The sequence below is a fragment of the Vulpes lagopus genome, chromosome 11 (assembly GCF_018345385.1).
Source record: "Vulpes lagopus strain Blue_001 chromosome 11, ASM1834538v1, whole genome shotgun sequence".
In the NCBI taxonomy this organism is placed as follows: domain Eukaryota; kingdom Metazoa; phylum Chordata; class Mammalia; order Carnivora; family Canidae; genus Vulpes; species Vulpes lagopus.
Genome location: NC_054834.1, coordinates 85,168,666 through 85,181,489, shown reverse-complemented (window position 1 = coordinate 85,181,489; position 12,824 = coordinate 85,168,666). Strand labels below are relative to the sequence as shown.

Sequence of the window (12,824 nt, the reverse complement as noted above, 5' to 3'; positions counted from 1 at the left end):
CATTGGAAAAATGAGTTCCACACAACAAAAATGAACTTCCAAAATTGTTTTTAATTCAGGGGCTTTGGGATCTGGTTATTTTTATTTTCATTTTTATTTTGTATGTGTATGTATGAGAGAGAAACATGCCTTTGCTTCATAAGAGCCTCCTTGTTACCGAACTATTGGTTGTTTTTTGTTCATTTGCTTGCTTGCTTGTTTTGGTGCTTCCACACAATCTAAGTGGCACATAAACATGCCATCCTTCTGAAAGTACTCAGACTCCCTGATGACTTTTTATTAGGGCTTTTTATTCTCCTTGTGCTTTTGTAGTAGGGAAAAGTCAGGGGGAAATGACCTTCCTGAGACTTAACAGGAGTCACATGACAGCTCCAAGGATGCTTCCCCTGGCAAATATTCATGTTCCTAGGTAGGTCCCAAGCTTTTGAGGGCCCCGAGGACAGCCTGTCCTAGAATCAGTAGGTCCTCTCACAGCACTAAGATCAGAGGATTGCAGGACAGCATGTCAGAGGCAAGGGTAAAAAGGAGAAGGCGAAGGCTAAGGAGTCCCACAGTCCTACAAACAAATTTAAAAAGAAACCAAGTGAAGTCACCATCAGGGTATGTGTGGATGTAGGGAGAGCTTTGCTCATCTTTTTTTCTTAAATCTGAAAGAATTTTCAGAGATAAGAGCTACATTCATAAGAGCCACAGTCAAGGAATGATAGGAGCCTTCCTAACAGAGATGTGGATGTTGATATTACACCCACAGGCCCCAACATAGAGGTTCCAGCCCTTGAAGTCTTGAGGATAGAAAAGGAGGAAGAGTATATTTGTTGTAATTTGTGATAATAATGGCAGCTCACATTTATTGAGCCTTTACTAATGCCATATGCCAGGTATCATTCTATATGTTTTACACGCATTAATTCTTTTAGCCTCCTCCATATAACAACCATGTAAAGCAAGTATTGCTATTCTTTCCATTTTACAGATAAGGAAATTGAGATAAAAAGGAAGTTAAAAAAAATTAGTTAGGTCTTGCAGTAATTAAATACCAGTGCTGGTTGGGGAATTCAGGAGGTCTGGCTTAGAGCTCAAGCTCTTAATTACTGTGCTGTACTGCCTCCCACTGGCTGCAGGATCATAATAAATATCTGGCTCCCGAAAATATGTTAGATCAGCACCAATAGAAATGTTATGCAAACCACATATGTAACTTTAAATTTTCAAGTAACTGCACTAAAAAGTAAAAATCTGGTGAAGTGGATTTTAGTTATGTTTTCTTCAATCCATTCTATCCAAAATACTCTCATTTAGCACGTAATCAACACACAAACCATTGAGATGCTTTTCTATACTAAGTCTTCACAATCAATATGTATTTTATACATACACACGACCTAATTCAGGAAAGTCACATTTCTGTGCTCAAGAGCTGCATGTGACAGAGCTAGCAGGTTGGCAGCACTGGGGACCCAGGACCTTAGAACTAGCTGGCACTAGGGATCCCTGGGTGGCTCAGCAGTTTAGCGCCACCTTCAGCCCAGGGCCTGATCCTGGAGGCCTGGGATCGAGTCCTAAATTGGGCTCCCTGTGTGGAGCCTGCTTCTCCCTCTGCCTGTGTCTCTGCCTCTCTCTCTCTCTCTCTCTCTCTCCCCCTCATGAATAAATAAATACAATCTTAAAAAAAAAAAAAAAAAAGAACTAGCTGGCACTGGCCAGGACTCCACAGGCAACACTGCACACAGTGATGACGACGATGGCCCTCTTGTCCCACCTTCTCTCCACTGCCATCAGTCTGAGCATCTCAGGAAATACCAAAGAGAGTATAAACAGTGGACATTTCTATTGTGTAATAACCTGCTCTGGTACTTGGGCCAAAATCTTTTCTTGAGAAACACATAATTTCTCACGTAATACGTATTCCCAATGTATAATACTCTAAGTTCTTAAAAAATGATCTCTGCTGGGCCATGCCTGTTCCTCCTTTATTTATTCTCTACTGGTGCGTCCTCCTAATTCATAGTCTGGCTGCAGGGTCTTAGCAAGCTTCATCTTGCTTCCTGCAAGAACATGCTACGCCCTACCCCAGACATTTTGTAGTCAAAGATGTAGCCAGCATATATTCTCCCTGACACAGAGCTGCCACTTTCTTTGCAGGACTGTTGCTACCACCTTAGAAGAAACCATGGTTCATTTGCTATGCTGGAAACAGTCTTTAGATCTTCATACTATAGTAACTATTTCATTAGCTCCTTTACTTATTTCTGCATAATCTCCTTACATGTTTTTTTTTTTTTTTTTTTTTTTTATCCAAAGAACAAAAGTGTGTGAGGCCAGGCATCATGCTGTTGTGCGGTCATTAGTCCTGCTCAAATTCAGATCACTTACAGATTCTTACCTTGAAAGCAGCATGACTAGACCTGTGTGTATAACTCTCCTTATTAAATATCTAAAAGCAATAAGAGTTAGGATAAACTAAGCATGATTCATTTCCTCCCCAGATACCAGAGATTTGCCTCACTTCTTGCAGAGGGAGGCAGATATTTAATGATAATTTTTATGTGGGATTTCTTTTTCTCATGAAAGCAAGGGGAGAGCTTAATTATAATGTTTCATTAAGAAATGTATCGTCTCCCAGGCATATTGCAAGAATTATTAGTCATTCTGCTGTCAGTGAAGGAAAGCACTGTATAATTGTGAAATTATATTAATATCATCAATAGAGTCAAAATAATAGAATGTTCAAGTTGAAGGGACGATACATCTAGTTCCCCAAACTTCCCTGAAGATAAGCATCACTTGGATATTTTTAATAATAAAAAAAATCTGTGGCTCCATCTAAGACCCACTGAATCAGAATCTCTGGGGAGGGATCTAGGAAGCTGGGAGTTTAATAAGCATGAGCACCTGAGCTCAATCTTATCCTCAGGGAAGTTAAGGGAATGCTGGAGTGCCACACCTTTGGCTGACGGATAAGGATCCTGGGGCTCAGATAAATCATGGGACTTGATGTATATCAGACAGCTACTGTGCATTGGATGGGAATTTTTTTTTTTTTTTTTTTTGGATGGGAATTGAACCCACCTCTCCTGACCCCAGTCCAGGAACTTTCCAGGACACCAGAGCACTGCATTAATGTTAAATAAAACTAAAAGCCATCATTGTCCTCCATCTACTTAAAACAAAGCAACACAAAACAAAAAAAAACAAAGCACGTAGTAAACTTCTCAAGGGGTGGGTTTCATAGCAGTTTGAATATAATCTCCCGGGCAGTTCATGTTTCAAGGAAATCCATGAAAAACTAATATTGTGTGTGTGTGTGTAAATGAGCATATTCACAAATATCATTTCTATTCTATCATGTACCCAAAAGAGATCATTTTTAGTAATTAAACTAGTCTTTTTCATGATCCTATTTATATGTTCTGTGTGTATTAATCCTCATTCTTGGGATTGCAACTCTTTTTGAGTCAGCCATTCAAGTATATATCCATTTGCTTTAAATAACCAAACTCCAACTTTTGTTCTACTATACAGGACTATCTCCTTCAACAAGGAACTCATTTTTCTTTTAATTCAGCAAAATAAAATGTGTTACTATTTTCCTTCTACTGGAAAAACTATTGTTGAAAAATTTAATGAGAACTGTTTTCTCTACATCACAATATTAATTACACCATCCTTTTCTTTTTCTTAAATTGCCTCCATGCCCAGCATGAAGCCCAACACAGGGCTTGAACTCATGACCCTGAGATTTAGACCTGAGCTAAGACCAAGAGCCAGACACTCAACTGTTTGAGCTGCCCAGATACCCCAATTATACCTCTTCCTAATATAATTTTCTTTATTTCCACAGACTGTCCAAAGCCCCCAAACATTCCCATGATTATGTTGGGGGTTTCACTGGCCATTCTTCTCATTGGGGTTGTCCTGCTGTGCATTTGGAAGCTGTTGGTGTCATTTCATGATCGTAAAGAAGTTGCCAAATTTGAAGCAGAACGGTCAAAGGCCAAGTGGCAAACGGTATGTAAACACAAGGGCTGTTCCTTGTCCAGGGGAGAAAGTGACTTATGGAAGAGATGGATGTCAGCTTTCTTCTGCTCTAAAAGAGAGTGAGAATGTCATGTTCTTTCCCTACTCCTCTCACTGTGTCCCTAACAGCTTTGATTTATTATCTGCTTTGGGGACAAAGGAACCTCTGTCCGTTTTCTGGGGCCTAGATAGTGCTCATAGCATATGCAGTGTCTCTCAGTGCAGTAGGAATTTCCTCTACTCTGAAGGGTAGCTGTATAGGGACATCAAGGAAATACATTTAATCTTCATCATCAGGAGGATCATTCAGACCCCATTTGATAAAGCATAGGTGTTATATCTAAACACTTCCATAAATTGGTTGTGTTATGGCCAACGGAATAACGTTCATGACTAATGTGACAGTTCATGCCAGTTTCCATAGAACTACTCATTACTTATAATAGGTTACAGCGCCAAATTGAGACTTTTTAAATACCATCCAGTTTGTTCTTCTGAATAACAAATTTTAAACAGCTACCTGAAAAATACCAAAAAAGTGTCAACTTTTAAATATGCATACTTGATAGATATAATTTATGTGTCTCCTCCTCACAGTAGACAAACACAGGACTCCAATTTTCTGTGTTTCTTTTTTACAGGGCAGATAATTACATTTCTAGAGGGCCATAGAAACAATTTCATGGTTTTAATTTCATCTTTCTATCCCTAATGGTGTGCCCAGCTATCTAATAGCGATTATCTTACATTGCTGATTCTAAAAACAGCGATTTCACTGGAGAATATACAGACAAACACAATGCTCCTTTGGGTTCATCTGCCCAAATAAATTGATGTTAACACTTTTTTCTCTAAGTATATAGTAAAATATTCATTTCTTAAAGCAAATGGAATTTATGTTTTGGATAAATTTATCCTGATGAGAGATGTCAATATCTTATGCCATTATTTTGAAGTAACTCTAACATATGGTGCAGGGCAATGGACAATGAGATTTTCATCTACTTCATCTTCCTGCTAAAAATGTCTTTAGACACAGCAAGCAAATTCAATGCATGGATCTTGTTTTGGTCCTGTTTTGAACAGTCTAGCTGTAAAAATATATTTCTTGGACAACTGGAAAAAGGATAATATAGAGAATGATTAGAATTAGAATTAGAATTAGAATGATAGCAAGGAATTATGATTAATTTGACTAGGTAGGATAATGGCAGGATGACTTTGCTACAAAATATCCATATTTTGGAGTGAAAGGAAAATTGAATATTAGGTTTGCTTTGAAATAATTTAGTCAAAAGAGAGAGGGGAATCGTAAAGTGAGTGCAGCAAAATCTTGATAATCATTGAATCTGAGTGATGGGTCTATAGAGATTTGTTATACAGCTTTCCTCTTCTTTTGTGTTTGAATGAATTTTTCATAATTAAATAAAGCCCTCTAGGAAAGTAAATTTGGATTTGCAATAAGGATATAATTTATCCATTCCTAACAAGGTAAAACGTAACCTGAGAGGTTAGTTGGGTGACTTAGAACATAGTATTCTGAGGCTAAAGTGTTGGGTCAGTTAACTTCACCTGATCCCCTGGTCATAGATGTTTTTAACTTCTACCAACTGTCAAGCAAATGCTTGGCAATGGTAAAAAGGGCAATCTGTCAAAAGAATATGGTTAAGTTAACACAACACATAGCAATAGGTGGTTGAACAATGCCATCCCTGTGAAGTAGTCGGAATAATCCCATTTTCAATGTAAGGAAATTGAGGCTCAGAGAAATTAAGAGACTTCCCAAAGGATTGGGCCATGGTGGAGCTGAAAACCTTATTGCAGTTCCTTCCAAGAATAGTCTTGACCTTTCTAGAAATAATAAGCAGGTGTCCTGCAAACAAGTACTTGGACAATTATGTGATGTGTATCTACTAACTAGCACATTTTAATGTTCTCATACAAAGGCATGAATACTGACAAATGATTAATATCTTTAAAATAACATTTTAATTAACAGTTAATTTCCCTAAAACATGCATTGTTTTCCCTCAGGATGTAGAACATGACTGAAATTCAAATGCTGAATTTTTACTGTTTCTTCATCTAAAATGGAACAAAAATATGCACTAAACAGATAAAATCATAAATGAAAAATATTATTCCCTTGCTAAATTGAGTTTCTTTTAATAACAAATATTTGATGTTCTTGACTAGATAATAACTGAGTAATAATTATTCACTTGGATGCAAAAGAGGTTTAATTCAAATAATTCAATTCAAATTTCACTAATACATCCTATTGAAATAAAATGTTACTCAGTACATCCTTTTGGGGTTCTCATTTTGATTCCATTTTAAATCTAAAATGTTGAAGAACTGAATTTGACTGGTCTTCAAACCCCAGGGGACCTTCAGAGTTGATGGGGTAGTTGACTCTCCTGACCTATAGGCCTCCATCGGACTCCAAAGGTGACAGAGCTCAAGACAAGAAAGCGCTTTGTTTCTTGCCTCTTGAAACATTTCATCATAGACATAAAGAAAGGTTACCTTTTATCATACTTTTAAAAATAACCTCACCATCCATATTCTTTATGAAAACACAAAGGGAAGATATTTAAATTCATCTTTGATTAGACATTTTTTCTAGGATGACAAGTCATTAACTAGAGGCAAAAAATGTTCAGTCTGACATTTCTTGCAGTCATGGATTGATTTTGTACTGTGCTAAGCAAATCAGGCCTGCATTTGGCAGTTAGGCAATCATTAAGAGAGCTGTGGGTCATGGCAGAGAGCTTTCTTATTACCACTTTTTCAAGCTCCAAAAATGTGCCTTTGCCTTTATAGAATCTGCAGCCTAAATTAGCACCCCCCAGACTCCTGGGGAAATCAGTCTGGTCACCTCAGATTTTGGGGTGAAACCCAACCTTGTCTAAATAGTGAAAGAATTCAGACCTATCTGAAATGGAGACCCAAGCCTGTGTCTCAGCTAGAAATCCTCTGTAGAGAAGTTGCTACCCACATGGCACTAGAGGAGGCAGTACTAGACATTGCCACTCTTTTTCCTGACAACAAAACCTTTTCCTGAGTTCAGATTATCAGCTGAGGGCAAGAAACAGGACTGCCTCCCAGCAATACATACTCACTCTTTCTCCACCTTTAAAATCCCACCTTACCCTCCTACTACGGTAGGGTCTTGCTTCACCCATCACCCCGAATCAGCATGCCCAGGCCCTACAACTAGCTTTGCAAGAGACCTCCCAAATATTGTAGACCTGAATAAAGTTGCTTCAAAATACAGAATGAAAACTGCCCAACCAAAATTAACATTCAACTAAATGTCTACAAAATAACATCATGTATTCAGTAAATTGCAACTTAAGTCACTTCCTTTATAGTACATATAAATTATGCTTAGTGCAGAATGTGGGCTCATTTTAATATGTTTGCTCATTTATTTGAGAGAGAGAGACAGCATGAAGAGAGGGGCAGAGGGGGAGGTAGGGAGAGAAAGGGAGAGAATCTCAAGCAGACTCTGAGCTGAGTGCAGAGCCCAATGCGGGGCTCAACATTACAATCCTGACCTGAGCTGAAACCAGGAGTTGGACGCTAGACTGACCGAATCACCTAGAAGCCCCACATTTTAATGTTTGACATGATAAGGGATGGGGCCCACAAAACAGCTCCTAGTCCTACAAAGATCTAAGCTGGCCCTGTCATAACCCCATTTACTCTTTCAGAGTATTTTTTTCTCTTCCCTAAGACTCCCTCTTCCCCCGGAACAATGCTCCACTTGTCATCTCCAGCCTGCACTTATTTTTGCCATTTTTCCACTTTAGCAGAGTCCTTTATTTTTTTGAAACCAACTTAAACTTAATAGCTTATCATCTTTTAAACTTAATAGCATTCATACATGATTTTTGTTTCCAAATGAGATTCTACACGCATGTAAGACCACATCAGTTTGCCCCTCACTCTCCAAATCCCAAGTTCTTTTTTTTTTTTTTTAAGATTTTATTTATTCATGAGAGACACACAGAGAGAGGCAGAGACACAGGCAGAGGCAGCAGGAGGCTCTCGGGAGGGAGCCCGATGAGGGACTCGATCCCCGCACCCTGGGATCACGACTTGAGCTGAAGGCAGACGCTCAACCACTGAGCTACCCAGGTGCCCCCAGTTCCAAGTTCCTATGGCAGCAGGACTAAATCAGGACTGGAGGGTCCTCAGAATTATCCAGGTTGACTTCAGTAGAAGAAGCACTTCACTCATCCTTTACCACCAAGGAGCCTCTTTTCTATTTGGCCTCATTACTGAGATAGCATCTCTCTCTGAAGGCACATGAATAAAGGCAACATGTTACTCAGTCAGAGGTCAGGCCACTGGCTCTGGGCCACACAGAAATAGCAAGTGCAGGTGTGATTCCTCCTCAAAATAAAGATACTGCGGCAAATCCAAGGGTGACAAGTGGGAGATGCCTGGGAATGTTTTTCAGTTTTATTCAGTTCTTCTGAGAACAGTGAGAAACATTTCAGGAAAGCAAATGTAATTGTGTTTTTGAAGTCTATGTCTAGAACTTGCTGACATCTCTACAGTTCATGGGATAAGGAGACCAAATATAAGATTTAGTGATTTGGAAGATCATTGGTGGTACCTAGACTTCATTTACAAGCAGAAATAGGCTTGGAAATATTAAATGTGAAAGCTCCAGGGGAAAAAATTCTTTCTAACCCTCTCCAAAAACTTAAAAAGGAAATTCCAAATGAGAAGAAGAGGTATAAATAAGAACTAATAAGAAGAGGCAGCGTTTATTGAGCACTCAATATGGGCTAGGGTCTTTGCTAAAGTATTTCATGGATGAGGTAGGCACCTTGGTAATGCCTCCTATGAGTGAGGACACCACGACTCGGAATTGCTTAAATGAGGTCATGTGGTGGAGGCTGGGTTTGACCCCAGGCTGTCTGACATTAATACCTGTGTGGCCAACCTCAGAGAGTGGGAGAGAAGAAACCTGCACTCTCTCCAAGCATCTTGAGCCAGGCTGGAACAATTCAACCAAAGTAGAGAAATTGGAGGATCAAGCTTGGTGTTTCTTTAAACACCTACAGAGACTCGGTCCTGCTGGTACTGGTGATGGCACCTGGAAACACATCTACAACCTGAAGAGCACAGCTGAATTCCCCAGACTGGCACAACTCCTCTGCACTGCCCCAAAGGCAAAGCCTTCTTGCCCGACCTGCCTTGGGACCTGCCCTTCTTCCTGAGCTCCATGACCCACACGCTACTGCCTTGTGACTCTGTATCTCACACACTGCTCTTCCCTAGTAAGCAAATGCCACCAAATTGTTTTACTATCTGGAGCAGATGTTCACTGTCCTAGGGACCATTCCTTACTTCCCCCAAGCAGTTAAGTGTTTCTCCTGAATTTTGATCTCATTTCAGCAAGATTATCAGTGCTCTTGTGTGGTGCCTCTCACCAGTAACACATCTCTTAAAGGCAGATACTAGGTCATTCATCTTTGTACGTTTCTACATGTTCACTTTTCTCTCTCTCTCTATTTTCTTTTACTTTTTTTTATTTTATATTTCATGTTGGGGGCACTTATTGGTTCATTTATTCATTCAGTAAATACTGAGTACCTGCTGTTGGGTAGGCACTTCTTTCAACTCTGGTAAAACAGCAGCATGTAAAACAGCCAAAGTCTTGTTTTCTATCCATAAATTAGTGTGTTTCCAAACAGGGTAAGATTTTTATGATACACATAAGGCACTGGTTCTGCATATTAAAAAATTAAATGAAGATGTGTAAATTTTAAAATGCTAAGAGTATGATATATGACATTAACCAAAATTATTCAAATGGCTTCCAAGCTTGAGCCTGACTCTCTTCTTTAGTTTGTAATGTACAATGAAATGATTTAAATATATTAAAACCGTGTAATAATAGATATCTACTTTCATTTGAATCTTTCTTTCTTTCTTTTTTTTTTTTTTTTAGGGAACCAATCCACTATACAGAGGCTCCACCAGTACCTTTAAAAATGTAACCTATAAACACAGGGAAAAACAAAAGATGGACCTTTCCACAGATGGATAGAACTACTTCATGCATGAAAAAGTCTGCTTCACTGATATGAAATGTTAATGCACTATTTAATTTTTCTTTTTTTGTTGCTCCAAAACGAGGTTGCTTTAAGATAATAATAGGTCATTTGGAGATCAGTCATTGTCTGTATGAAGGTTAGAGACTGTGTTGGCAGGTTCAAAATAATCAGGAAGAGAAATATCCTTAGCAAAGGGGTGACTTTGGGGATCATTGAGGAATACTAACTCTGTTGCATTAATGCCTCAAAAAATCATCAAAATGACACATGGGGGCCTTATTTGCATTTGAAAAATGTTTGAAATTAGAATCTCATTTGTTGCAGGAATATAGCTACCTGAAGTCTTTGTCTCAGCAAAGTCACAAAGTCCATATGCTCATATTAAATAATCACACTCCTGAATTAATTCTAAACTTTTAGTAAATCTGCCCTTTCCTAAAGGAGGATTCTTTTAAAAATCTATGAAAAATGAGATACTGACTTTTACTTCAACTGTGAGGATACAAGTCTTCTAAAGACGTCCCAAACATAGTAAATGTTAATAATTTCTGTGGATTTGCATGTACCTAAAGTCGGGAACACAAACAAGTATTTTATAAAAAGAAGAAGTAATTTATACATTATAAAGTTAAAAAATAAATTAGAAAGTTACCAGTAAAAACAAAAATACCTAGTCTAGATTATTTTTAATTACCTGAAGAAGAAATTTCTATTCTCAGTTTCTCTCCTTACCCTGAGTTTCCAAACCATACTGCTCCCATATTTCTTAATCCATTTTACTTCTCTTCATAACCATCTAAACCCTGGAAATGTCATATGAAAGTTTTAATTTCTTTTTTTTTTTTTGAAAGTTTTAATTTCTTATTAAAAATTACTTTAAGTGGTTAGATAGTTTAATCAAAAAGAGCTCCAATAATGCAAAAGGAACATGGGTTAAACAGAATAACATTTTAAATGGCTTTAAAGCAAACACAGCAAGAGTACAGTATCTCATGAAAAATAGGCTTTCTATTCATATTCGTTTCCGTTTATATAACTGCACTTGCACATTTCAGCTGCATATGGTGACTATGCATTGTATCTTTAAAGAGTAAGATTTTACTCGCAAAATACATGCGGACAATTAAGGATCCATAGATTGATTGAAGAGATGGACTCTGTAGAATATTATTTCTTATTAGTACTGCTTCACAGAGTGCTACCATTTATTTGATGTTCATAAGGAAGCTAAGCCTCAGAGACTGAGTAGAAGAACTGGTCCAGAATCCAGATATTCCAGCTCCAGAGCTATTTCTTCTCTCCACAGTATGAGACTGACTCTTTTTTTCTACATGAAATGAAAGATTTGGTTCGTTAAGTGATAACTATCATTTGTTTGAAAATGTCGTGAGACTAAAATAGCATTTAAACTACTGGAGCAGAGGTGAGGTCTTGTACTTTTGTGCAGTGTTCATCACCTTTGAGTAAATTGTCATGGGAAACCTTTCACTGGGTGAATAGTTCATTATGTAATGGAGGCTTCAAATGTATCCACTGAGTTGGCACAGAACCTACGATAAGTTTCTTCAATTCTACTGAACAGATCTGTATAGATTTGATTGCTTGGAGACATTTCTTTTCTGGTTTCTAAACAGTTCAGGTAAATCAGACACTTGGGGAATACACAGCTATCCTAAAAGAATTACTAAACAATCACCTTGGATACCTGAAGGGCAGATGTACCCCCTGTGCTCCTGACTGAAGCCCAGGGTCTGGGGAACATCTATAGCAACAAGGAAGTTGCAATAGTGGTGACACAACAGTAGTATTCACCTCTACATGTGATTTTTTTTTTTTATTATTACTAGAATGAGATTCTAGAAAATATGAGTTTCCTTTGTGTGTATATTGGGGGAAGGTAGAGAAGAATCTGCTATTTCTCTGAATACTGTTTTGACCCAAGGCTGGACCTTGAAAAGGCCAAAACATTAACGGTACTACTTCTGTTCACTGAAGAGTTATATTACATGAAGATAAATGGGGTTTTTTTTTTGTAAGTTGTCTTACTGTATTTTGTGTTGACATAAATAAACATGGTAATTTAAACAATAAACCTTAGATGGATGATAATTCCTTTCATCTACTAGGTACAAAACCCTCTTCTTGGGTTTCCGGGTCCCTGTGTGACCTGCTCTGACCACCCCGCTGGTCCCATTCTGGGGCCAAAGGGAAGAACAGAAGGAGGTAGCCACCAAAGGCAGGAGACAGAAAGGAACAGGCTGCAGTTTGCTGCATGGTTACAATACCCCATCACAGGTTTTTTAAAAAGAGGCTGGGACATTGTAAAATCAGGATTAGTGTTATGGGCTGAATTATGGTCTTATTCTACTTGCATACTGGAGTTCTAACCCCTCAGTACCTCAGAATATGATTGAATTAGGAGATAAGGTCTTTTAAAAGGTAATTAAATTAAAATGAGATCATTAGGTTGGGTCTTAGTCCAATATGATTAGTGTCCTTATACGAAGAGGGGATTAGAACACAGATGTGCACAAAGGGACAACCATGGGATGCCATAGAGAGTGGAAAGCCATCTACAAACCAAAGAGAAAGACCTTGGAAGCAAGCAGCCCTGCCAGCACCTTAATCTGGGCCTTCTGGCCTCCAAAATTGTGAGAAAATACATTTCCATTGCTCGAGCCCTCCATCTGATATTTTGTTATGACAGCCCTAGCCAACCAATACAGT

The 12,824-nt window shown here is 38.3% G+C and overlaps 1 protein-coding gene across 9 annotated transcripts in view; it reads left to right on the top strand.

Annotated features, from left to right (window-relative positions):
- Window positions 1-12,185, top strand: part of ITGB6 (integrin subunit beta 6) — a 128,801-nt gene extending 116,616 nt beyond the window's left edge. For all 9 annotated transcript variants that reach the window (XM_041722844.1, XM_041722845.1, XM_041722843.1 and 6 more), the window contains 2 exons: window positions 3,842-4,008; window positions 9,992-12,185. In XM_041722844.1, coding sequence (XP_041578778.1) covers window positions 3,842-4,008; window positions 9,992-10,090 — 266 coding nt within the window. In that variant the 3' untranslated portion in view covers window positions 10,091-12,185. The remainder of the gene's footprint in view (window positions 1-3,841; window positions 4,009-9,991) is intronic.
- The last annotated feature ends 639 nt before the right edge of the window (window positions 12,186-12,824 follow it).